At 37.1% G+C, this 25,743-nt stretch overlaps 4 protein-coding genes across 9 annotated transcripts in view; 1 reads left to right on the forward strand and 3 right to left on the reverse strand.

Annotated features, from left to right (window-relative positions):
- Positions 1-1,731: 1,731 nt before the first annotated feature.
- On the reverse strand, positions 1,732-6,546 carry prdm13 (PR domain containing 13). The gene is made up of 4 exons (XM_067394317.1): positions 6,382-6,546; positions 4,683-4,814; positions 4,481-4,601; positions 1,732-3,173 (listed from the first exon to the last, which is right to left on the reverse strand). The coding sequence occupies exons 1-4, from the start codon at positions 6,520-6,522 to the stop codon at positions 1,732-1,734; spliced, it is 1,836 nt and encodes a 611-aa protein (XP_067250418.1). The 5' UTR covers positions 6,523-6,546.
- Positions 6,547-13,471: 6,925 nt separating this feature from the next.
- Positions 13,472-18,779, reverse strand: zgc:172323 (uncharacterized protein LOC564165 homolog). Its single transcript, XM_067394331.1, has 12 exons — positions 18,559-18,779; positions 16,996-17,149; positions 16,169-16,318; positions 15,727-15,846; positions 15,543-15,638; positions 15,329-15,463; positions 15,037-15,147; positions 14,801-14,911; positions 14,587-14,711; positions 14,294-14,448; positions 14,020-14,125; positions 13,472-13,559 (listed from the first exon to the last, which is right to left on the reverse strand). Exons 1-12 carry the CDS (start codon positions 18,777-18,779, stop codon positions 13,472-13,474), a joined length of 1,572 nt encoding a protein of 523 aa, XP_067250432.1.
- An 868-nt stretch (positions 18,780-19,647) lies between these two features.
- tstd3 (thiosulfate sulfurtransferase like domain containing 3) lies at positions 19,648-23,726 on the reverse strand. Its single transcript, XM_067394343.1, has 4 exons — positions 23,470-23,726; positions 22,994-23,182; positions 22,759-22,918; positions 19,648-21,237 (listed from the first exon to the last, which is right to left on the reverse strand). Exons 1-4 carry the CDS (start codon positions 23,594-23,596, stop codon positions 21,171-21,173), a joined length of 543 nt encoding a protein of 180 aa, XP_067250444.1. The 5' UTR covers positions 23,597-23,726; the 3' UTR covers positions 19,648-21,170.
- A 420-nt stretch (positions 23,727-24,146) lies between these two features.
- Positions 24,147-25,743, forward strand: part of usp45 (ubiquitin specific peptidase 45) — a 40,217-nt gene continuing 38,620 nt past the window's right edge. For 3 of the 6 annotated variants that reach the window (XM_067406098.1, XM_067406081.1, XM_067406090.1), the window contains exon 1: positions 24,147-24,502. The gene's annotated coding sequence lies outside the window, so the exon portion shown is untranslated. The remainder of the gene's footprint in view (positions 24,503-25,743) is intronic. The other 3 variants (XM_067406057.1, XM_067406065.1, XM_067406074.1) reach the window with 1 other exon arrangement.

Here is a 25,743-nt window from a genome sequence, read left to right on the forward strand (position 1 = left end):
CAAAATCTTTCATATTAGCAGCAAAAGAAGAGTGAACAAGTGAAGAAATAACAGAGTCCCCGAGGGAAGAAAAAAAAAATGCAATTATATTCATTCAAAAGTTCTTTCATGGTATTCACAGAGACTCTCCAGTGTAAACCCTGTCTGTAGTTAAAGAATCGCTCATTTGCACAGAAGTAATAATTACACATGAGTATATCCTCTTTCATTTACTCCACGGTAACAAATAAAAACAATCATGGTGCTGATGCTATAACTTACAGTCTGTTCTTGTGTTGTCAGTACCTTGAAGACACAATGACTGGTAACAGCCGAGGCTCTGAAAGAGAAAGTCACACATCAAGGACACACCAAAGATGGAGAAGGACAGAGAAAGAAAGAAATCATAGAATACTGCGTGGAGAGAGACTGCTGCTTTTTTTTTTGTATACACTAAATCTTCATCCTCCAACCTTAAGGGTAAATTTCTATAACTTCGTTCATTGTGACTGTTTGCTATTGTTCACAACTTGGAAGACCTCCCTTTATTCAGTCAGGATGTTGATTTGCTCTATACATTTTGCCTAAATATCTGCATGTTATGAAGAGAGATAGGCCTATGGGAATAATTAATGTAGATAGCAAGGAAGCTGTCAGATGATATACATGTTTTGTTAGGTAACCTAAAAATGTGCTTTATTACATCTTAATTAACCGTTTTTATTCATGCCAGAAAGTATGACTGAATTAACGTGTCTACATTAGGTAATACAATTAAAAGTGAAGATCTCTGTAAGGTAACAGCTGCTTGTAACCACTTTTAAGATGAAATTGAGTTCCTGGAAATAATTAACCGCTATATGTGTGTAACGTATCTAATGTCTGAGAGTGTCTATAGAAAGGGAACAATGCGCTGTCTGAAAATCCAGGAAAATGTCATTTTCTCGTCGTTTCTTTGCTATGGATTCAAAAATGCTATGAATGAAAAAAATATGAAGCCAGTCTAAACTTAACATTTACACATTTTAATTTATATTTGATCTTGAACCTTTTTTATTTTTATTTAGAAACGGACTTTCCCTTTTTTAAGGAAAATATGGTCATATACAATATCAATTCATATTAATATTAATAATAATAAACGATACAACCTACAGCTGTTACCTAACACACTTTTTAACTTCACTTTTTTGTTTGTTTTACAGATGCTTTTCGACTAAATAGAAACACCAATATTTCTTTGAAACACCACTTTATTTTTATTGGTAGGTGCCCGTTGTTCTGCAAAAAAAAAAAAGGAAAAAAATCATTTATACAGAATGAGTTAAATGCTTTTGGTAAAAAAAAAAAAAAAAAAAAAAAAAAAATGTAAAAGAAAGTGCGAATTTGACAGGTAATTCCAACGTTGGGTTATAAGGAAACGGTCAGACATTTTTAAAGAAAGGATTAACAAGAAAAGAAGACGCAAACGCATCTGCTGTATGCCATAAACCCGTCTTTATAAAGTGCAGCTCCACATTGGGGGCGCTGAGATGTACTCAATACCAATAAACATGTTATGAGATTAACTTCATGAGTGCCTCCTTCACAGAATGATTTAATTTACTAAGGGGAACATTTGCTCATTCTGCAAGGTTTTCTTTTCACAATAATTTTATAAAATAAACAATTCATAACTAATGTATGTACATGCATAATTTAGCTACATAAGAGCAAAGTCTTTTTCGGTATGTCTGTCCAGAAATCGGTCCATTAATCATTGTTTTTACTCGATTCCTGGTCGCTCTGATCATCTGTAAAGCAAACGTCGACGTCGCTGTCGTTGTCGCTTTTTTGCTCGGCGTCCTCGAAGATGCCTTCCATTTTGTCGTCGGATTTTTTAATGCTTTGACCAGGATGCCTCGATTTGACGTGCCTCTCCAAATCTCGCCTGCGCACGAGAACCTTCCCGCAAAACTCGCACCTGTATGGCGTATTTCCCTCCGCGTGCAGTCGGATGTGTTTGTTGAGATTGCTGGGATCGCCAAAAGGCCTAAAACACACTTTACATTTGAGTGGTTTGTAACCTGTATGAGTCCTCATGTGAATCTTCAGCCCGTATTTTCGAGAGTACAGTTTGCCACAGTAAAGACACAGATGTCCCTTTTTTGGCTTGCCCGAGTTTGGGTTCGATGCGGGCATAGACTCCAGCCGTGAACGGTTCTTCTCCACGGCGATTTCAGACAGCTGTTGCGTGTGCATCGCTATCTCCCTGTCTATATTTGTAATCGCGTTTAGATCTGGATTGAGAGCGGGCGCGCCAAAGTAGTCTGGGTATTTCAGCAGGTTGCCGAAGTGAAATTTCAGAGGGTAGTACGGGGAGCTATAAAGGAGCTCTCCATTGTAAACCGTGAATGGCATGAGGGGTATGTTGCAGTCTCCATTGTAGGACTTTCCCCCATCAAACTGTGGCAAGGAGAACCTCTCGAAGTGAAACCCGGCTGGAAGCTGGGAGTAGCGCGAGGGCGATAGGGCAGGGTGCATGCGGCTTTCAACGTGCTTGAAAGCTGAGGTCTCCTCAAAATGTGGCAGTAGAGGAAAGCCACGGATGGTGTTTGCGCAGGGGATCACGGGAGGTGTGCTGTCCATGGGGTGCGCGCATTTTGTGGGATGAACGTTTGGTAGAGGTTCATTTAGGGTGCGCACTGACTTCATGTTTCCAAGCAGTTTACTAAACCCAATACTGTTTGGTTTCACAGTAGGCTCATCTCTCGCGACCTCAGCCGGGGAGATCTTTGAAAGTCCCATTGGTTTGAAAGCAGAGCGCACGCCTGGATGGAAACCCATGCTGTTGAGCACAGACGATGTCCCGCCGAGGCCCAGGATGTGACCGGGGTTCCTGGCGGAGGTCACACTCATGTCAAGGGCTCTGTCCTGCTCCTCTGCGCTCGTTTTTTTGGATAGTCCCGCTTTATTGGCGAACGGTTTCACTGCGTCTGACATGAAGGTGCTGTGGCCGTTCCGTGGAGAGGACGACGTATTCGGGATGTCTCCGGATTTCGGAGATCTGTTGAAGTTGTCTGTGCCTCTCATTTGCTCGTTGCTCACCAAGCTTCTGCCGTTGCTCAACGCACAGTGGAAATGCACGTGAGCTTTCAGAGTGTTCGGGTATTTGAATATTCTCCAGCAGTACCAGCAAATGTAGCGCTCCTCGCCTGAAACAAAAAAAAAATTAAGCCGCAATTAAATGACGTTGTTTTCAGCTGCAACACTCTTAAAATGCATTATGAAAGGGCCTAAAAAATAATGCGTCATAAAGATGTTTTTAATCTCCGTTAGCAACTCAAGAACGACTGCAAGTGATAGGCTACTTGATTCAGTTTTATTTTAAAGCCTGCAGTCATGACTTTTTATCACCACGCCTTGGTCACGTTGGCATGACACCAGTTGGGCAGTCTGGGGTCAATGATATAGATGTAATGATTTTGTAATTCTCAAAACCCCGTTGTTTATTGTCACCATCAAAAGAGCAAGCGTCGGCCCAATCTGGCGCTTACAAACCAATACATTCAATAGGGACTTTCCCTGTGCGCTTTCCCGTGGAATTGACGGCAGCTGTTGCTTGAAATCGCGAGTCGCATAAGACAATGAGGCTGGCCCATCTGTTGACGGTGGAGAAAAGGAAGCGTATGTCAAGGAGCGCACCGCGTATTGGCCCGGGAGCAGCGCTCACAGTACAGCGTCGCAAATCAGGGCAATATACATCCCACATAAAAGTTTGCATTCACCAGCTAACAATACCTTATGCAGCCAGCTAATTTACCGTAGAGCACCTTTTTGAATTTATTTGCTTTTGAATACATGAATATTAATGACTAGATGACATTTGTTAACCTCTTCCCGTCGCTGAAATACACCGCGCATCGGCCCAGGAGAGGACATCCAGGACTTTATTAGTGAATGAAACTAATTAAGAGAGATAATACAGACCGTAGCTGAGCATGATCAATCATATGTTAATATATAGCTAGCAAATACAGTAGCCTGCAGTATATGTGTGTGTGCTCAGTAATTCTTAGCCAATCAATAGGAGTTACTGCCCCAGACGACAGACCTTTCGATTTAATACTAAACAGGGATAATCCGACAACATTCTCAGATAAGCCTATTAAATCGGATTTGAATAGGATTTGTTTTTGATTGTGCTGGTGGCCGTGTTGCTTAAAAAATCATTCATAGCCCATCAAAACATGACTAATTTACTATTAGTTTTAACAATATAATATAATATGCTTATATAGGCTAATTTGATATTACACTGTCGCTTTATTTGATAATACATTTCATTCTAATTTTTCAAATGCATTTTCATTTTAAAATAATTTTGAAATTTGAATGGCTACATACATCTTGTACTTTATAGTTCTGCAATATATTAATGTAAAGGTGTATTCTCTACTTCAAGAATTATATTTAATTATTGTACATTTTTAAATAAACGAAATTATGACGCACGTCTCACCTTTTTCGTCATGAGTTGGAGTTGCAGTCGTAGGAATATCAAACCATTGCGCCAGTGCGTTGGAATACCAAACGCTCAATTCCTCTCCAGTCTGTATTTCTCTTATCACGCGGTAGAATATCTTTCGAAAAGAAAGAACAGTATTAGAAATAGTCTGCAATTTACATAGGATCGAATTCATTATATTTTTTTCCTTACTCACCTGTCCTCCAGGTAAATCCGAGACTGCCTCGAGGTTTTGTTCTTGACTGTTCCTGGCCGCGCGTATTAACCCGATCCAATCTGGAACTGCGCTTCCAGACTCATCCACAAATTCTCCCCTCACCAGACGGATCTACAAATACAAATTTTAACATGAATAACCTGTTTTAATGTTGTTTGCTTGGTTCATAAGGAAAGGTAGCTAAAATAGTCAATTAAAAAAAAATTGGTTCATGATGTCTGCCACCTGTGAAGCTGTTGAAATTGTATTTTAGAATATTTTTCTAAAAATGTTTGTTTCTATATATATATATATATATATATATATATATATATATATATATATATATATATATATATATATATATATATATATTATAATTATTATTATTATTATTATTATATATTTCTTCTTCTTCTTCTTTTTATTTTTCTGCCACACATTTTTAATTATATCACCCCAAGGTATTTCAAACAAAAGCGCGTTAATGTCGTTTTATATGGTCTATTAGACAATGGCGATAATGTTCATGGAACAGGCCACATAATTGAGTTGATATGAGAAACGAATTTGAAGAGTGTCAAAGCATTTCTATTCTGTTCAAACAAATTAAAGATTAAAGCGTGACATTTGACACGGAGATTGCACCTGATGATCGCCCATGGCCCGCGGCGTTGCATTTACGCGCATCAATCACAGAAGCAGACAGCGTAAAGAGCTCCAGTCTATTTACAACTTATTTAGGAAAGTAAAAGCCGTTTACATGTAACGCCTTTTAAACCCCTTTGATTTACGAATATTCCACATTTTTATTATTTTTAAAATATGTTTCATATAGTTATATATTTCAATTATTATTATTTTTTTAATAAAATGCCTTGGCCATATTGTGATTTATAATAATATTTGATGTAGTGTTTCCAGTTACATTTAATCTGTATTTTTATCAACTGCTTAGTTATTGTCTGGTTTACTGTTATCTTTATATCAAAATGAAATGGTACATGGGAAAAACCAGCCCTCAAGCCTTTGAAATTTAATAGGGTAGAGGGCATGAAATCTCGCGCAGAAACTCACTTCACCCTATTAAGGCGGTTAAGTAAAAGGCACAGAATGACATGTTGTCCTGCTAATATAACTCAATTATTTCTAAACTGACAGCACAAACCAATTAATACGAGGATGCTTTATGAAGAGTGACAGGTCAGTATCCACACTTGGAAAAGTAAGGTGTTATTATAACTATAACTTTTTCTTTCTTTTTTTTTTTTAACTGCATACAAATTACTTCTAAATGAATAAAAAATGTGATATTTTGATTTCTTTTGATTTTGTTTCTTTTTCAGATCAAAGCATTATTGTTATTATTATTATTATTATTATTGATAGTAGTAGTAAAAAAATAAAAATACAATAATAATAATTTGTTGTTATTATTATAATTGTATTTTATTTGTACTTATATGTAGGTGTCATTCAATAGATTAAATAAAAAGCTGCAGAATAAAATACAAATGCAAAAGGCATATATCTATTCTAAATTGTGCAATATTTCGCACAAAATCTCACGAATGCATAATCCGTTTGTAATAGAAAAAATGTCACATTTCTCTCGGTGTGCATTTTATTAAAAACTTTCAAGTCATAATAAAATGTTTAACACTCTTTATCTTTCTTAAAGGACAAAAATCAAACTAACCTTCTTTTTCACTCCAAGTTCCTTGCGGTCCGAAACATACTTCCCCAGTTTGAAGATGCCCGGGACCGGACCTATCCGAAGCCCGGCTGGGATGCTGCAGTCGGCGAACACACTGATAGTGGGTGTCCGAGTCGCTTGCATGGCTAGCTCTGCGTGGGGCTGAGCTATCAGAACCAGGACGACCAAGCAGGCACTGATTGAGATGAGCAGAGAGTCTGAGATGAGGACAGACTAATATCCGCCCGCCAAGTGACGCGGTGGCGTGTGTGATCCGGCTTTTACTTATGGCGCAGTCAGGTACCCCTCGGCACATTAATGCGCAAGGGCGAGCAGCGCGCTATGAGAGAGTTGCGCTCTTTTAGCAGCTGTAGAACCCTCCGAAATGGTCACATGGAGACTTTCCCTCACCCTCACGCATAATGAACCGCTCCAAACGGTCAAGAGACAATAGGCCCCAGCGACCTTCCCATCCCCAAAATCCAATTTGTCAAGGGCAGAGAAAAGAGAGTGCGGAATCAAAGGTCTGGCGCAACCATTAATCCTCAGCATGTGGCTTTGTCCTCCAGACAGTTCCGATATTTTAAGTGACAAATCCACTGTATAATTTCTCCATAAATTCTCTCCCCTTTTATTGTTCCCATACAAACCAGTTTTTGGAAATCAGTGACTACTTTAAATCTACTTGGCTGCATCCTTTTAGGTTTTATGTACTTCAAAGCTCTTTATTCTCTCTCTGGCTGCATTGTCTGTTGCCGTTTCAACAAAAGGAGCAGGAATGTTTGGGAGACTTGTTAACTTCTATTGACTCCCGGCGTGTGCCGTGCTGGGACCGGGCAGGTACTCAACAGGAGAACCAGCCAAAAAAAAAATAAGAGCCGCTTTCAAAATAACCACCACCTTATCATTTCACACTTTTTGACGACAGATCACGTATCAGGATGGTCGCATTCAGTTTTGATGAAGCGCCCTGCAGGGCTCTAGAATTAATGGAGAAGACTTTATCAAAGGACGCAGGACAAAACACGACATCTTTTAGCGGCTTTCACTTGTATTGGATGTTTTCAAAGGAAAAGCAATAATACTTTCTAAATACATTTTATTCATGCATATTTAAAGTGATCATTTTAGCCTCTACGAATTAATATACTTGATCCATGTATAACATTTGAAAAAGAGCATTGCTCTTTTGAATACAAAGTTATAAATAAATAACAATTTAGTGTTTTATGTTAAATGTCCTTTTTTATCATTTGGACGTGTGTCGAGAAGAGGAACCCACTCAGATTTTCACTCAGGACCATTGGGTGTCATCTGAAGTGACTTCAGTGGTATTGTTCCCACTGGTTTTAAAACTTAATTTGACCTCTTTGATCGTGGTCCTCAATGACTGAACAGAGGCCGAAGGAAAGAAACAAGAATTTGTGGGCGATAAATTCAAGCCATGAACATGTCCCGCTAACCTCTGCCCTGGCGACTCTGCGATGACACTCCGCTGTAATTGGAGAAGCAGAGGTGGGATTTCTTTCTTCAGGAAAAGGTACCCCACTGCTCCTTTCTGGGAGCCTTCTCTTTGGGCTCCTTAATGAGTCAAAGAGCGTGAACGACACGCGAACAATTTTTGAATAGGCGCATGCAAAGGCCGGCTGTGTGGTGGGTTATTTATTAATGTTGCCATTTGTGACTGGTTCCCATCCGCTCTGCAACAGCGGGTCCGGCCTCTACAGCTCTCACACCAGCCGGGCCCATTCTCATTCTCGTCTTGTGTCTTTAAAGTCGAAGTTTTCCAACTAATAAATTGTGCACAAAGGCGGAAACGGGGACGTTTTCTTTTCTGTCCTCCTAACCGGGAAAAGCAAAGGGTGAAAGTCATCCCAGAGCGCTCATTGGAGCAGAGGTTTTGGGAGCTAAAGCAGTGTTCAGAGCAAATGGGATGGAAAATTAAATGAAATCAAATAGCTTGAACGCTCGCATTGTCCTCGTGTCTTTTAAATGGCACATTAATTACACGGCAGCAGCTTTATTTCGGAACAATATTGTGGACCCGAACGGAGCATTCCAGGACAGTTTTTTTTTTTTTTTTTTACGCGTCGGATTGTGAGATTCGGAGAAAGTGTTGCTCAAGTGGTTGAAAGCATTTTCTCAGGGTCTCAGCGTTACAATTCGAGCTAAATGCGGGATTTGATTTAACAGGTTGCCAAATAATGAAGCATGAATGTAGAGTAACAGCGACTGTGTGAAGAACTGCAGTGTCCCACCAGGGGTTTCATTCATGCGTCCAAACTGGCCTTGAGTGCCAAGGGTTCACCACTCTATCTGAACGATGCACAATGCCTGAGCTCTAAAGAAAACCTTTTTTTTTTTTACGCCAACCATAAACGCTCTGCCATACAAACTCCTTTTATAGGCTCTTACTTTCTTTTCTCATCGTTCTCTTTCATATATTCCCAGTGCAAATAATGAAAACGTTTTTTGTATACAAATCATTTGCTGCGTTTCTTTTTTCTTTTTTTTTTACTTTAGTTATAGGGTGAATTCAGGTTGATTGGGACACTTTTTCCAATCACCCTGAATTCACAACATTGCATGGTCGAGTATAATGTAACAAAAATAAAGGTCAACATGTTTTTATCATTTATTTATTTAACATGAACGAAAATATGTTTGGCTACAAATATTAATCTTATTTTTATGCGCTTAACCTTCTCACTCTTGTTGCGGGAAAGTGCACGCCTCACAATGGACGGACCAGCTGCGTCGCAGATAGGGGATGCGGGTGGGACATTAGTGACGCGATTGAATAGTAATTATGCTTGTATGGGAGTCCCACCAGATGACATGATTGGGATTTTAACCCAGACTAATATTCAAAGTCGCATTAGAAAGTGGCGAGATAAGTGGCTACCGATTCGACTCTGTTCATGCGTGCTCCCATTTCTAAATGCTCTCAAAAGGAAGGGGGCTGCTTCGTTTCAGTATTCAAAGCCTGAACAAAGTTAGCTCTGCCTTTTGAACCGAATTTCCCCAACTTTACCTCTCTTGTCCCAGTTGAAAGGCCTCGCATAATGGGGTGTAAACTTGTCTGAATTGAAATGTTTCGGTGTACCTTATAAATTCATACCCTTTTTCACTCGAGCGCGTAAGAATGAACCTTCAGTCTATCCGATTCTCTCTGCTGTCGAACGCCTTTACCGCGAGCTCTATTTGTGAAGTTCATTTTTAGGCAAATGTATGCAGGGGAGGTTTGCGGTGAATAGTTCTGTGTGTCAGCCGGGCCTAATTGGGATTAAGGCACTAAAACCATATGCAAAAAGTGACAGAATTTCTCAGGTTTTAGAGAGCACCAACTTTTGCCCCCTTTTGATCCTCGGATCATTTAAGTGGACGCTGGGAAAAAAGACTGAGGGAGTTTTGTGTGCTGGTATGTACAGACGGATCATTAGTTATTCCTTTGACGAGATTCTTTCAATTCAGTCATGAATTGAAAACATTTGGAATAATTTGGGTGTCTGCATAACATTTTCTGATAAATAAATTGTCCTAAAATATTCGTCTTGTAGGCTAAATATGAGGTTCTTGATATAATTTGTGAGGGAAAAAAAATACTTACTGCTGGGACATATTGAGTCCTGTAGCAGGTTTATTTAACATAGACATCCCTGTTATTCATTTTGAATACACCCCCACCCCTCAATAATTTATTTCAATCAAAATAAATGGAAAAAAAAAATGTTTAAATATAAAAGGAGGCAGTTGCATTTGCACATTGATTCTAATAAGCTGTAATGACCAGATTTAAATCCTTTTTCAGCAGCATTCATGTGGCCTGGCAGGACCCTGGATAGCTCCCGTCTTTGAAAGGTCACATAGCCACTCATGTAAACGCCAGCTAATTATATTGATAATGCACGCATGCAGGCAAAGCATGAGGCAATTCATTTTTTTAGCATGCCGTAATGCATATCACCAACTTTACAACGCTTATAGCTCGGAATGCATATTACATGACTGGCAAAAGGCACACTAATGATATGAATCCGCGACCATCAATGGAAACTGTCTGTAGCCCCCTCATTAATGGACAGGATTGACATGTCCAGAGCGTTTCTGCGGAGAAACAATGCAAGTACTGGCCGTTAATTGCGCCTCCGTTTCGGGTGGGATGAGCTTGTGGAAGTGATGACCGTAGCTAAAGTAGTAGCTAATGAGGGGCTATTGAATAACCCGATATGTTCAAGACCCTGAATCTTTCCAGTGCTGTCAATTAAAAAAAAAATCTAGTAGGCTGAAACAGGCATAATAATAATACATTTTGTTATTGTTTTTGTTTTGGTGTTAAAAATGAAACGAACTGCTGTCAAGACGAGCTATACTATTTTGAAAAGCGACTAAATGACTGGATGGCTGTTTTAACCTCTTTTAATCTGCGGTGTAATCCCTTTTGCTTTAGATTCAATTATTATTGTTAATCCCAGAGGGGACTATGATTCTCCCAAATCTGCTAAATAATCACATGACCTTAAATCACCACTTAGCCTTACTGTTGACTTTTTGTTTAACATTCTAATTAAATTGTGTATTAAAGTGTATTTGGGCTATACACAGTATAATACATGTTGTGTTTATGTGTGCATTTAAAATAATAAATAAGTGTAATGTATTTTATAGGCATAAAAGTATATTAATAAAATGAAATATGAAGGTTTCATTTGTTAACATTAGTTAACTACATTAACAATAATGAACAATACATCTACAGCATTTATTAATCTTAGTTAATGTTAATCTCAACGTTTACTAACACATTTTTAATATTGTTATATTAACTAACATTAACATAGGTTAATAAATGCTGTAAGAATATTTTGTTCATTGTTAGTTTATGTTAGCTAAGGCATTGATGTTAACAAATGAGACCTTATTGTAAAGTGTTACCAATGTAATGAATTTCACTTGTCTTTATTGTCTCCAGTCAGACTGTTTTTGTACATGCACTAAAGTTCATGCAGATCCTATAATACTGTGAAGAGGCCTTTGAATTATTCTCTCTCATCAGATATTGGAACAGACTTTTGTTCTCTGTAGTGGATATTATATTTGAGTGATTTTCTCTGACATCATACATGTCACATTTTATGTCCTGTAAAGAGCACATTCAGGGCTTTTCAGAGGTTTCACCATGCCCACTCCCTCTCCTTGGTCTTTAAATATGACTGACATTGATTTAGTGATCAAATTTAACACCCTTATGGAAATATGATATTATTTTGTTATTATAATTTACATCTGAATAAATTTCAGATTGTTTGTCATGAATAAACATCTCAGGAAAATGTTATGGGGTTTCTAATCAAAATATGACTTTCTGTTACAAAACAGAACATCGATTTTACACATGTCCACTGTAGAGGACAACAGGACTTAAATCATGTTTATCAGGCATTTTGGGAGACACAGCAAGTGTCCACTTTTTTTTTTCATTAGATGTTGCCCCAAGAACATATTAATATGCAAATTAGATACAGTGTATAGATGCAGTGTATTGAATGGGAAGACCCATGGCTATTTTACCCACATATTGCATTAAAATAATAAAATGGTATATCAATTAATTCCATTATATCTTTCATAACATAGTTGAGAATCATCTTTAAACAAAGCCTAAAACTGAAGCCTAAAAATTGATTGGTGAATTAAAAAACAAACAAACAAAAAAAACATTGTTTTTGCCTATACATGTCTTTTCATGTCATTTAATGTCACTACAGAGGACATAGCATAACATATGAATGAAATATAATTTTTCAAAAATGTTATTTTTATTGTTTCTTAAGCTCTAAACAATATAATGACATGAAAAAAATACAAAAAAAAAAAAAAAAAAAAAAACATTCTGGGTTCCAGGAATATTTAGACTTCCTTATCTTAATTGATTATTTCTAGTTCCACACGTTTTAGTGTTTGTGAGCATTTACAGTATCTTTTGTTTACTGTAGACTATTGACTCGCATGTATGAAGTGTAGTTTAAAGATGTCATGTCAGTGCTCAAGGTCAGACTCGTGATCTGAAAGTTATTTTCAATTGAATAAGCAGTATTTCATTTAAAGTCTATGATGGATTGGATTATTAACAGCATAAACTGCTGCACAAATCAACTCTGCTCAGAGTACATATGGCCCCTCTCTAAATAGTGTTAAAGTAACACTGAAGCAGAGTTAAAGTTAATGAGATAATTAAGCATTTAATAAGGCTGTGACTGAAGTCAGTTGTACTTCTTGTGTTTCTCTTTTCTTCAGTGATTCTGCTTGTTAATAGCAGGTGTTCATCACTAATGCACAATCATCAATTAATTGCTTAATTATCTCATTAACTTTAACTCTGCTTTAGTGTTACTTTAACACTAGAGGGACCATATATAATCTGAGCAGAGTTGATTTAACTCTGGAGATTTTGCTGTGTGTATGCAATAGATTTTTAAATAAAATGTGTTAAATTGATACTTTTTGCAAGTGCAAGCCACATGCCATGCTTTATGTATCTGTGACTGTTTTGTGTCAACAACAGTGCTCCTTTTGCTGACAGTAGTTTTATGCTTAAATACTCCAGTGCACATCTACCTCACACAGTTTGAGTGTTTGGCATGTTCCAGTGTGAAGCAATCAGGATGGATCAGATGCACATGAAGAGGGCAAATTTAGATAGAATGGGGCCATACAGTGATTGTGACTGCGTGTTGTGGCAGTGCCATTCGTATGACAGCTCGGGGTCTCCCTTTAGCCAAAGAATCAAGGTGATAAACTGAGCCTTGAGTGACACGATCACACTCCCTGCCTTTATTTTAAGATGTTTTCCTGTCTATTCCTTCTTCAGCATCTGTCTCCTATACAGTCATAAGGTGCCGTGCATCTAACACCTGTTGATATTGTGGAGAAGTGGATTGTATGCACAAACCATGTAGAAACAAAACCCAGAAAAGGACATGATGCTCAGAGCTTTATTTCCATTTGTGGACAAGCAATGCAAGACGCAAGCTGATCTTTGAGTAGTAAGGCACACGCATCTGCAGGCAGGACTGGTGAGCAGAAAACACCACTACTCTTCATCATCTGCTGCTCCAGAGATGGAATAAGATTTCTCCTGTGTGTTGCTCTCCAGCGTATCATCCTCAGTTTTAACTGTTCTGTAGGAGAAAACAATGCAGAATATCAGCAGGCTAAAATTAAACACATTAATTCTACACTTTTTATTTTCTCAAAGCTCTACAGTACATTTTCTTTGTTTAAGTTTATGGATAGGATACTTAGATTTAATTTTATTTTGCCATCACTCTCAGATAAAAGGCACAAAAGCTGTCACTGGGGTTGTACCCTTTTATTATTTAGGTACTAATATGTAACCTTTAGGGGTAAATATGGTACAAAGGTGTGTCTTTTGAAAGGTTACTGCCCTAGTGACAGCTTTTGTACCTTGTATTTGCAGAGATAATTGAGAAAGGTCATAAAACACTGTAGAAAGAGAGAAAGGGAATGAGATGGGAATATAACTCAGAGCCAGAATTGGCCCCAAGTTTCTGCACAAACACCACAGAAAGAGCACATGCGCAACCATGGTTCTGACAGAAAGCTTAATTTTAATGCTACCTGATAAGCACAGTCTTCCTCTCCGTCATCTCCACAGCCTGCTCTTGAGTGTAGTCCACAGTGGTGCCTGGGCCGCCAACCCCACCGGTGGTCCCATTAACAATACCTCCGCCATTACCTGTGGCAGGGCCACCACCAAGACCTCCTCCAAGACCACCTCCAACAGCTCCTCCAAGACCTGTGGCAGGGCCACCACCAAGACCTCCTGCAACACCACCACCGATGCCTCCTCCAAGACCTGTGGCAGGACCACCACCTAGCCCTCCAGCAAGACCTCCGCCTACTGTATCTGCAACTCTTGCACCCAGGGCACCTGCAACACCTCTGGCTCCAGCACTGTGAACACTCATGCTGCCACTCATAAGGGACAAGGTTTGCATGCTCTGTGCGACGGAAGTCAGACGAGAGTCCTCGCCCTCAATGAGCTTCCTATGAACAACAATTGAGGAGGAAGGATTGAAGAAAATGGCACTTTCGAAATTATTCAATTCTGGTATGTGTTTTTGGAGTTGTGGTATTTGTTTGGGTTTAAACTGTATTATTTGATCATAAGTTGCTAAATGTTACCTGTATGTGGTAATTTCAATCTCAAGGGACATCTTCACATTGAGCAGATCTTGGTATTCACGCATGAGGAGCGCTATCCTCTGTTTGGAGGATTTCAGCTCAAGCTGCAAGGCCTCAATTCTTGCCTGACAAAAAACATCAGATGAGTTTATCATATATTAAATTTCTTTCTTCGATTTTACTTTGTATGTAGGCCAAAGCATATTTGTTTCACCTGGAGTTCTTCTAGTTCTTTTCTGTACTTTTCCTGAGTCTCACGGATCTGTGCTTCCAAAGCCTCATTTTTGGTGTTCAAAGAGTCCAAATCACGCTGCTTATTTTGAATCTAAAAAACAATGAATTAATGTTATACTGTGATAATTTTGGATGGTGTTATAGTAAAAATTAACAAAGTATAAAATATGTTTTTGTCCAATGTAAGCATGTTAAAGAAAGATCATTATTACTTACATCCTTCTTCGCAGTGACAATTTCCTGTCTCACGCTTCGCACCTTGTCCACATGTTTTGTTGTTTTGTTGTTGAGATCATCAAATTTAGTTTTGTACCAAGAATCCATTTCCTGCAGAATTTTTTTTTTTTAATATATGAAGGCCATGGAGTGTTGTAACACATTTTGTTTAAACTCAGTGTTTTGGTTTTTGTGTGTGTGTGTGTGTGTGTGTGTGTGTGTGTGTGTACAATGTGGCAGCCTCCTCAGTTCTAAACTTTTTAATCAATATCTGTCGTGTAAAAATAACCACCTGCAAATTCTTAGCTGCAATGTCATCATACTGGTGTTGGATCTGCTTGAGAGCGGTTGAGAGGTCGGGGAGACTGTAGATGTCCATTGCTGTGGCGTGGGCTGAGTATATTTGTTTCATAAGCTCGTCGATTTCCTGAAAGCGTTCAGTTTTGAAATATTAAAACATTTCGATTTTATTTATCAAGTACAAGTTTATTTTGAGTTTTAATTACCTGTTTGTGTACTCTTTGAAGGAATTCTAATTCCACCTCCAGGTTTTCTAGCTGCTTCTCCAAAGCAATGCGCGCGGAGGTTGCGGCATCAACATCCTGAGAATATAAAAGATACGCTATATCTCATTCTATCACTTTTCTTTGCTTATAAAAATAAATGTTATAAGTTTTATTGGAATCATACCGGACGGAAAGCTTCAATGTCAAGCTCGGCTTTCTTCCTCATCTCTAAGGCCTCCTCATATTTAATCTTAATCATCTCCAACTGACCCGCCATAGCATCCTTTGCAGCAATAGCAAGGTCCTTTAAAATTAATTGAAAGTATTATCATATAGCCTAATTAACAATCTTGTCAAAGTCAGACAGTATTCTCCTCAATTCGAATTATCGCCTCAGAGTTTCTTATCCAACACAACATTCGGCATATTGAAGAGTCAAAACAGGCATGTGTAAATATGTATTAATATTTTATGGACAATTCAAGTCATTTACAAATAGGCTAGACGTTAAACTATATGGCTGAATATATATACAAGGCCTACATTTATTGTAGTCGTTTGAAAAAAAAAGCAAAAAAAAAAAAAAAGCTTATATATAAGGCTATTTTATGCATTCAAATGGTTACCCGCTGCAGTCTCATCTGGTCAGCCAGCCTCTTCAACTCCTTGAGTTGCTCCTCATACAGCAAGCGTAGGCCGGTTGGCTTCAAGAATCGATTCTTTAGGGCCTCGATTTCCGTCTCCAACAATTTGTTTTGCTGCTCTAGCGACCGGACCTTTGTTTCGACAGGAGAATAAGGAAACACAGTGCGCGTGTTATGAGCTCTGTCTGTATGCCCACAGGAGTGCGAATAATGCGCTTTATCTCGTGAGCCAGCAGTGGCATTTCCACACTGCCTGTGAGCGCGACGCATTCAAGCGTGGCCGGATCAGACAAATGCTGTCAAAGATGGCTCTAAAAATGAGGCTTGTTTCCAAGAGCATTAAGAGCAATGCTAAAGAATGTAAAATATAGCATATTTGTTAGGCTATCAGTTATAGTAGCTTATGATGTTATAATTTAAATTCATATGTGACATAACTGATATTAGCTTCACGCTTAAAAATAAAGGTTATTGGTATAGTTACATGAAGAAATGTTAATATACATGGATATAATATACATGGTTAATATACAATATCTTTTTATTCCACAAAAGGTTCTTTATAGTGAAAGAAAGTTCTTTAGATCATAAAATGTTCTTCATGTTAAGAAAAAAAAAATGATATAGCCTATATATATATTCTTTTAAGAACCTTTCACTGAATGGAACAAAGAAAATGTTCTTTGGCATCGCTGTCCTTGGAACCTTTAATTTTAAGAGTGTATAATGCAATGTTTTTTTGTTTTGTTTTGTTTGTTTTCTTGTTTTTTGTTTTTTGTTTTTTTTTTTTTTAGTGCAAGTGCGCTTGCCTTCTCAATGTATACTGCCAGTCGATCGTTGAGCAGAACCATTTCTTGTTTCTCACTGGTTCGTGTGCTGAGGAATTCACGGTTGTCGGCAGCAGCCTGTTCAAGATCGACCCCTGGACCCCCTCCACTAAGACAGATGGCTCCCATTCCGAGACTGCAATAAATTCATATTTAGCACAATTTGAATTCCAAGGTAAAACGCCATGAGACCAACTGTGAGTGTGAAGTGAATGCAAGGTGATGTTACTGATGGTGAAGATTTATTTATTTGTCACTTTGGGTTTTATTAGGTCACACAGTTATTGAGAGCGCTCGAGTCTCTTAGAGGCTGTGTGTGAATTGTAACGGATTAATAAGTCAAATGAAAAAGTTCTAACAAAGCAATTATTTGCAGTCAGTCAATAAAATATAAGAAAAAAGTACTAATTAAATACGAAACTCTATTAAAGCCATCTATTTGCGAGCAACCCAGTTTTTTATATTATTTTTGTTTTGTGGTTAATTAAAAAAATTCTTAAATCATTATATAGCCTATATCATATGAATATAATCATTATATATAATAAGATAAAATATAAATAAGAGAAAACAAACTCATGAGGACAAACTTATAACAATAAAAAGTCACTATAACAAAAGAGTTTTAAGCATGTATACTGTAGTTACACAACTATTTAAAGTATTATTAATTATATATTTTATTTGCTAAGTGTAATAGTATATACAACATATATTAAAAATATATCTTCCATAAAGTGGAATTTTGGAATTTTACATGGGAGTGTGTATATACACATATAAAACACTTAAAAAAAATTGGTTTAACTTAAAAAAAGTAAGTTACCTGGTTGCCTTAAAATTTTGAGTTCATTGAAATTAAAAGTTTGAGTTAATACAAATGAAGGCGATTTGTTTAATAAACAGAAACTCAAAACAGAAAAATATTATGTTATCTGAACCACATTAATTATTGAAGTTGATTTGAATTTTTTTTTACAGTATATATATATATATATAATGAAGACTTCAGATGCAAAAGCCTCTAAGTGCCGTCTGAAATTTTCAAGCTTGTATGTTTAGGTTCAGTAATTTCACTTTAATGGCAATTGATACGTCATTTTCATTGCCATTAAAGTGAAATTACTGAACATAAACATACAAGCTTGATAAAAATGCTCATTTAAGAAGAAAATATAAGATGGCACTTAGAGGCTTTTGCATCTGAAGTCTTCATATATATATATATATATATATATATATATATATATATATATATATATATATATATATATATATATATATTAGTAATGTTATATATGTGGATGGAATACTCATTAATAAAATTACTTTTACTAAATATTTGCACTGTATAAAATTACTATTACTAAACGCTTACACTGTGCACCTCCTATAAATGTCAGAAATTATGAATTCCATTGCCGGGCAGGAAAAAATAAGATTCTCCTCTTCAATAGGTTTAAAAATTAGCATTTAGGCTGATGCATATGATGATGTTCTGTATTGTTCCTTTGCGTCTGTGCTGACAGGATGGGTGATGCTTACCCAGTCATGAGGGGCTGGCTGCGTGAGGATGAGATGGTCCTCCGGCCCACTGCCATGCTGCTTCTCACAGCCGTGGCATTACGGGAGTAGCTGGCTGAACGGCACCTCCCGACATCCCGTCTGACAGGAGAAGGGCTGCTGACCCTCACCTGGTAAGAGGAGGTGCTGGTGTCCTCGAAGTGGCGGCGATAGGATGAGATCCTTTCTGGGCTGCGACTCATCTTGGGTCAGTGGCTAAACTTTTAGGCCTTACTTTGTTGATCTTCCTCTTGCAAGCTCTGTTCACAAATCCACACTCTCAGAGGTCCAGGCATTTTATACTCCGCTATAAACATGAGTCAGTGCTTTGGGAATGTTGAGCCTCTGCACCATCAAGAAATGGGCCTGTCACTCAAACATCTGTCAGGGTCTTGAGAGGTGTTGAAGGGAGGGTTAAATTAAGAGGAGGTGCAGTCGTGATGTGATGTGCTTTGATATGTAAGGATTTTAATTACACATGCTTCAGTGTCACAGGGTCAGTCTGTGCAAAGGATTACTGATATGTGAGAGATGACATTAATCTGGTCACTACATGGAAGTATGTGTAAAAATGAGAAATGCAACCCCAGTGTTTTTCTATGGCCTGTCTGAGATTCATGCTTGAGATGACTAAAGGATGTAAGTGGGAAGTCCTCGCAGTCTTTTTAATCAGAATCTAAAGAACCTCAAATATTTTTTCTTAAAAATGGTGCAGATGGTATTAGAGTAGCAGCCAAATTATGCTCTGATCTTTTTCATTACACAATGCTGTTTTTTTTTTTGTTTTTTTTATGCTGACCGAATGTGGTTTATGAGATTCTTTCCAACTATCTAAGATTTGCCAGGCATGTGGGAGAAAGGCTGGGTCTGCATCTCTCTGAGATGTGAACAGTGGCTAAATGAGCTGAATCACTCAGGCGTTATTTTACTCCTGCTATCTCATTCAATTACAGTACATTAGTCATTCCTGTATGTGCTCATTATACAGAAAAAAAAACAATGACAGCATTGATAAAGACAATAGGATAGCCTCTTTATTGGCAATAATAAGGCAGCATTGTCTTTGTCCAGTTGTTATTGAGGCAGCTTTGCTCAGTTATAATTAAAACTACTTTTTTATTTCGGATTTATCGGTTAAAGATGGCTTTATCACATCCACATTAATGGCATGGTACACATAATTCTTATCATCGACACATACTTATGGCTCAGACACTAGCGTGTAAGAAATTCTGGTGATATGATTATAAAATGGCAGTACATCGTATAGCTCTTCTTGTCACAGATGACTTAGGCTTATAAAGTGCCAGTCAGATTATGTATGCGAAGAGGGTTTTCTTATTGGTAGAAATTGTTGAACATTTACAATAGTTTGGAATCTGTAATCTTTAAATGTTTTTGAAAGAAGTTTCATGCTGACTAAGGCTGCATTTATTCAATCAAAAGTACAGTAAACAGTACATTGTGAAATATGATGAACAATTTTAAATAATTGTTTTAATATATTTTAAAATGTAATTTATTCATATGATGGCAAAGCTGCTTTCAGCAGGCATTAGCTACTCCAGTCTTCAGTGATCCTTCAGAAATCATTCTAATATGCTGATTTGCTGCTCAAGAAACATTTTATAATAATAATGTTAAAATGGTTGTGCTGCTTAATATCTTTGTTAAAACCGTGATTCACTGTATTCCAGATGCTTTAATGAACAGAAAGTTCAAAAGAACACCTTTTATTTCAAGGAATCCTTTGTGACATTATGACTTTACGGTCTTTTTTTGATCAATTTAATGCAACCTTGCTGAATAAAAAAATAATGTTATTTCTTTTAAAATAAATATATATTACACATAAACTAGCAATTAAAGTGTTTTGTTTTGATAGTTTTATCTCAATTAAATTAGTTTTATCTAAATTAAATGAGTTATGTTTACATCAGATTTTTTATATTTTGTGAAGAAAATGCGAGTAATTCTTGCCTGTGCATGATGACATTCAAATGAAGTTACACCATGAATTTTAATATTTGAGGTTAGGGGTTTGATTAAATTTACATTTAATTATTGAGCAGATTCTTTTATCAAAAATGACAAATGCAAGATAATAATGCAGATATACTTTTTTTCAGCTAAGCAAAATACACACAATGTGGCAAGAAAGTTTTATTTTCAAGAATACAAAAACAACGCTCCACTTAATTTTATAGTACTATGCAAACTCGATAAATCATTGGATAAAAGTTATATTTTCGGCCTGATATTTGGATTGCTTGCTCAAAATATTTAGGTTTAAGCATTAGGCAAATAGCCATCAGCCCTTTGAACAGAAATCGTAACATTCACACTGCACGCCACTGCACTTCCCATTCCAACTACAGTAGGCTATGTATGTCAAATGAAATATCGGAGTAGAATGTGCATTGATCACAACATAGTATAGTGCATCTTGGCTTATAATGTAATCAATCACACAATTTCTTTACTTCCAGTCAATTCTATTGAATTATCCAGTCTTAGTGGCACATTTTAGCTCTGTGTCAATTGAGATTCAGTCAAATTTCTATCACAGTGTTGACATAACTGCAATGGAACAATCACTCTTTGGTTTGTATTAATTCACGTTCTGCCCATTCTTGCCATCCGCCTGGAAAATGCTGAACCCTATCAGAAGAGAGAAAATCAATTAGGCAACAAAGGCCATAAAAACAGAAATTAAAAATACTGTAGTGTAGCATATTGATATAAAAACAAATCTGGTTTAAATGTGCATTTCCTGTTTCTTCTTCAGTGAAGGCATTATTAAGGCATGGATTTTCAACCTTTTTCAGGCCAATTACCTCTTGGTGGACAGACACCTGGAGTACACTAAATAAAATTTACAGTAGCCCTGCCTATAAATGTGTGCATACTATATTAAAGGTACACTTAGTGTTGTCAAAAGTACTGACTTCTATACCAAGTCGGTTCTGAAATTTAAAAAATGTGACGCTTTGAGCACTGTTGAGCGGATTCGTGAACACCTCTGATTGGCCTTTGTTTTCACATGCTCACCTTTATGTCTGTGATTAATTACAACGATCAATGCACGGGAGCGTTTGAAAGAACACAGAAGTGTTTGAATTTGAAAGCAGGCGTCTTATCAGATAGATAAGATGTGTGTATAGATAAGGCATGTATAGATAAGATGTGTGTATCTGTGTAAGCGCTCGGTGAAGAGCGTCATTGATGTCTATTTACAACATACTATTGAAGTGTTGATAATTGTAGCCAATCACAGACATATTTGATGAGCGTGTGAACACAATGGCCAATCAGGTGTTCACAAATCCGCTCAACAGCGCTCAAAGCATCACATTTTTTAAATTTCAGTACCAACTTGATATCGAAGTCGGTACTTTTGACAACACTAACACTATGTGTGACTCGTCATATACATAAACAGAGAGAAGTAGCTCTGGATACAATGTTCTTCAACAAGACTCATGCAGTTTTGCTTATTAACCACTAGAGTGCCAAAAAGAAAGTTACATATTGCACATTTAATGTATTTAAATACTTGTAATAAGAATAACAATGAAAAATTATTAAAACAGAGATGGCAAAACCTAATTTGGCCTGTGATGACCTTTGATTTGGCCTGCCATGCCATATCAGGAGGAGAAAAATAGTAAATAAACATGCCAGTGAAGCATATCTTCATTTCATTTCTAATATATCCATTTGTTTGACCTTTTTTGTCTTATTTAAATGTAGAGAATATAAAATGTAACCTTTACTTTCAGCCTAAGGCCCTCAATCAAGTTTGATTTTTGGCCCATCGTAGTAAAACGTTTGGGCACCCCTGCATTAAAATAATAATTATTGACGTACAGAACCATATACATCATGTACATTACAATTTAATGTTACTTACAGCTTTGGTTGAAGTTAGCTTAATATTTTAATTTTTTTTTTTTTTTCTTTACCAAATTTACTTTCAAATCAAATACTAATTGGTAAATACCCATTTGATGACCCCTGCCGTAAGGTATAACAGATGCTGTAAATGCCATATTTGGAGTAATTTTATTTTATTTTTCTGGACTGAAAAAATAATAGTCCTAAAAAGTCATCCTTTTCAAAGTTTTGTTTAGAAATCAAACTAAAACAAGCACTGGTTCTATAATAAGCAAAATTGCTCACTTGGTGTATCCTAAAGACACTGCAGTTTCCAGGGCAGTTTTGCTTCTTACACCAGCTAGGCAGGTGAACACTATATTTTGGGATTGTGATGGCATATCTCCTCCGTATTTCTCCTTGAATTCATCAGGTTTGAGCTGGAGAGCTCCGTTCAGTTGTCCCACTGCAGATAAGAGGGTACAGTATTGTAATTTATACAATGTTCATACAGTAAGGATGAGGACAGTAACTGACTTACGTGGAACGTTAACTGATCCCTGTATGTTCCCGTATTCCCTGAGTTCCCACGGCTCGCGGACGTCTATAACCACACTGGATCGGGACACCAGCAGTTTCTTCAGCTGCTCATATGACACGTCTATTGAAGGCTGGCTAGAAGAGCTGAAATTTCGTAACGAAGCACCATCATAACGAATGACGCGGATATCTGAAAGATCACACACACACTTGACCAACAGAGGCAGTTCTTTTGCAAGACGTATAACGTTAGTTGTCATTATGTGCTAGTATACCTTTTAGAACAATTTATACAAGCTCGTGTTTTTTAAAAGTAACGTTAACGTTACTTATAACACCCCAAACCCTTTCAAAAACGTTGAGGGAAAAAGCACATATGTTAAGCGTTAGAGATTTTACAGAACTATCGATGTCAATCACGATGTATTACATTTAACGTTAGCTGTTAAATGCACACTGCAACATTTCAACACTCACGCTGTAAGCAACGTAAATGTGTCCAGCATGAACTCGTTGTCAGAGGTCTTGTGACAGGAATGACACTTCTGCTCGCTAAAACGCGGACAAAACTTCTTGTCAGCCGTGAATAGACATTTAACGCCATGCTAGTAAAGCAAATAAAGCGACAGGATGACGATGTTACTTTCTTCCTTGTCTTATATTTAAATATTAACGAAAACACGGTGAGACCGGTTATGTAGCAAGATTTCAGCTACCACTACTCCTACACGCATGCGCACAACTACTATTACGTATTACCAGTGACGTAGGCTATTTCCTTTTCTTTTTCGTTTTTATTTGCGCGTTTTCTTTATATTTTCTCCTTTCCATTTTTTTTTTTTTGTTTAGCAAAGTATTTTATTTTGACATTAACGTGTTTATTTGCCATAACCTGAAATGGTTATGGATATGTCATGTGAATGCATAATATACGCGTGCTGCTATGCGATGCAGGAATGTTCATGCACAATAAAATATATAATGCACTTATGAAAAAAAAAAGTAAAAAAAAAAAAAAAAAAAAAAAAAAAATATTATAGCAAAACCAGAGTATAATAAAACAAAAGGCAAAATGTGTTATTTTTACATTATATATAACAATAATATTTAATTCTCAAATATCTCTTTTCTGTTTACATTTATACAAAACACTACGGTACTTTTAAAAATGTTTCGGTTGAGAAACGAGTTTGGCCATACATGTATCCGTAGCGCGTCATTGAGAATGTGACCACGTGACATGTGTGATACTTGTGCTTTCTGTTCTTCTTTTCCAAATGCCACTAAATACGCTGATAAACTCTGCTAATCAAAATACAAACTGTTTTGGGATTGCTAGATTCCTGATTGTCGAAGTGTTAGATCCGAACACCAAACTACCGACAGAAATTCTTTCGTATTTATAAACTTAGAAGCATATGCAAGTTATTAGCCTCGCTCTTCCACCTGGCCACTTGACAACTGACGTTCACTTGGTTGCGAGCCTGAAAAGGAGGGGAACATAAACAGGGTGAGTTGGGTTTATTACTATAAGCCAACGACCTTTTTACTGTTATAGCCACTATTTTTTAAACAACCATGTGTTATAAACAGATCTTGCTTAATACTAGGGAAGCAAAGGCCTTTAACCAGCCGGTACCTGCTGTCAGTAATACTTGTATCAGTTACCTGGGCAAGTCTCAGGTGTCGTGCTCTTGTTTGCTTTGCTACAGTGGCTTGCTATTCTCTCAAATGTATTTATTATCCTCACTTACCGATTCGTCATTTATAGATAATGGTTATATTGCTGACAGGATAAACTGTCTTCAAATGCTGTCATCTTTTAAACCGTATACATGTGTTTCGGATAGAACGAGTTGTTGGGCATTGCAGTGTTTGATATTTGAGAGCTTTCAATAGCTTTATTTTTTTCAGTAAAAACAAACATTGTTGTGGGGAAAAAAACTGAATAAGAAATAGCTATATTGTCAGTTTACATGTTGTGCGTATTGATTTTAGTAGTTTTTAGACTTTTAGTTACATTGGATTATTTTATTATATTACATTTTTTGGCAGTTTTTAGCCTTTATTTACATTTGATTTATATAATATATGTATATATGTACAAACCCGATTCCAAAAAAGTTGGGACACTGTACAAATTGTGAATAAAAACAGAATGCAATGATGTGGAAGTTTCAAATTTCAATATTTTATTCAGAATACAACATAGATGACATATCAAATGTTTAAACTGAGAAAATGTATAATTTTAAGGGAAAAAATAAGTTAATTTAAAATTTCATGGCATCAACACATCTCAAAAAAGGTGGAACAAGGCCATGTTTACCACTGTGTGGCATCCCCTCTTCTTTTTATAACAGTCTCCAAACGTCTGGGGACTGAGACAAGTTTCTCAAGTTTAGGAATAGGAATGTTGTCCCATTCTTGTCTAATACAGGCTTCTAATTGCTCAACTGTCTTAGGTCTTCTTTGTCGCATCTTCCTCTTTATTATGCGCCAAATGTTTTCTATGGGTGAAAGATCTGGACTGCAGGCTGGCCATTTCAGTACCCGGATCCTTTTTCTACGCAGCCATGATGTTGTAATGGATGCAGTATGTGGTCTGGCATTGTCATGTTGGAAAATGCAAGGTGTTCCCTGAAAGAGACAACGTCTGGATGGCAGCATATGTTGTTCTAGAACTTGGATATACCTTTCAGCACTGATGGTGCCTTTCCAGATGTGTAAGCTGCCCATGCCACATGCACT

This window comes from Chanodichthys erythropterus, chromosome 2, assembly GCF_024489055.1.
Source record: "Chanodichthys erythropterus isolate Z2021 chromosome 2, ASM2448905v1, whole genome shotgun sequence".
NCBI lineage: Eukaryota > Metazoa > Chordata > Actinopteri > Cypriniformes > Xenocyprididae > Chanodichthys > Chanodichthys erythropterus.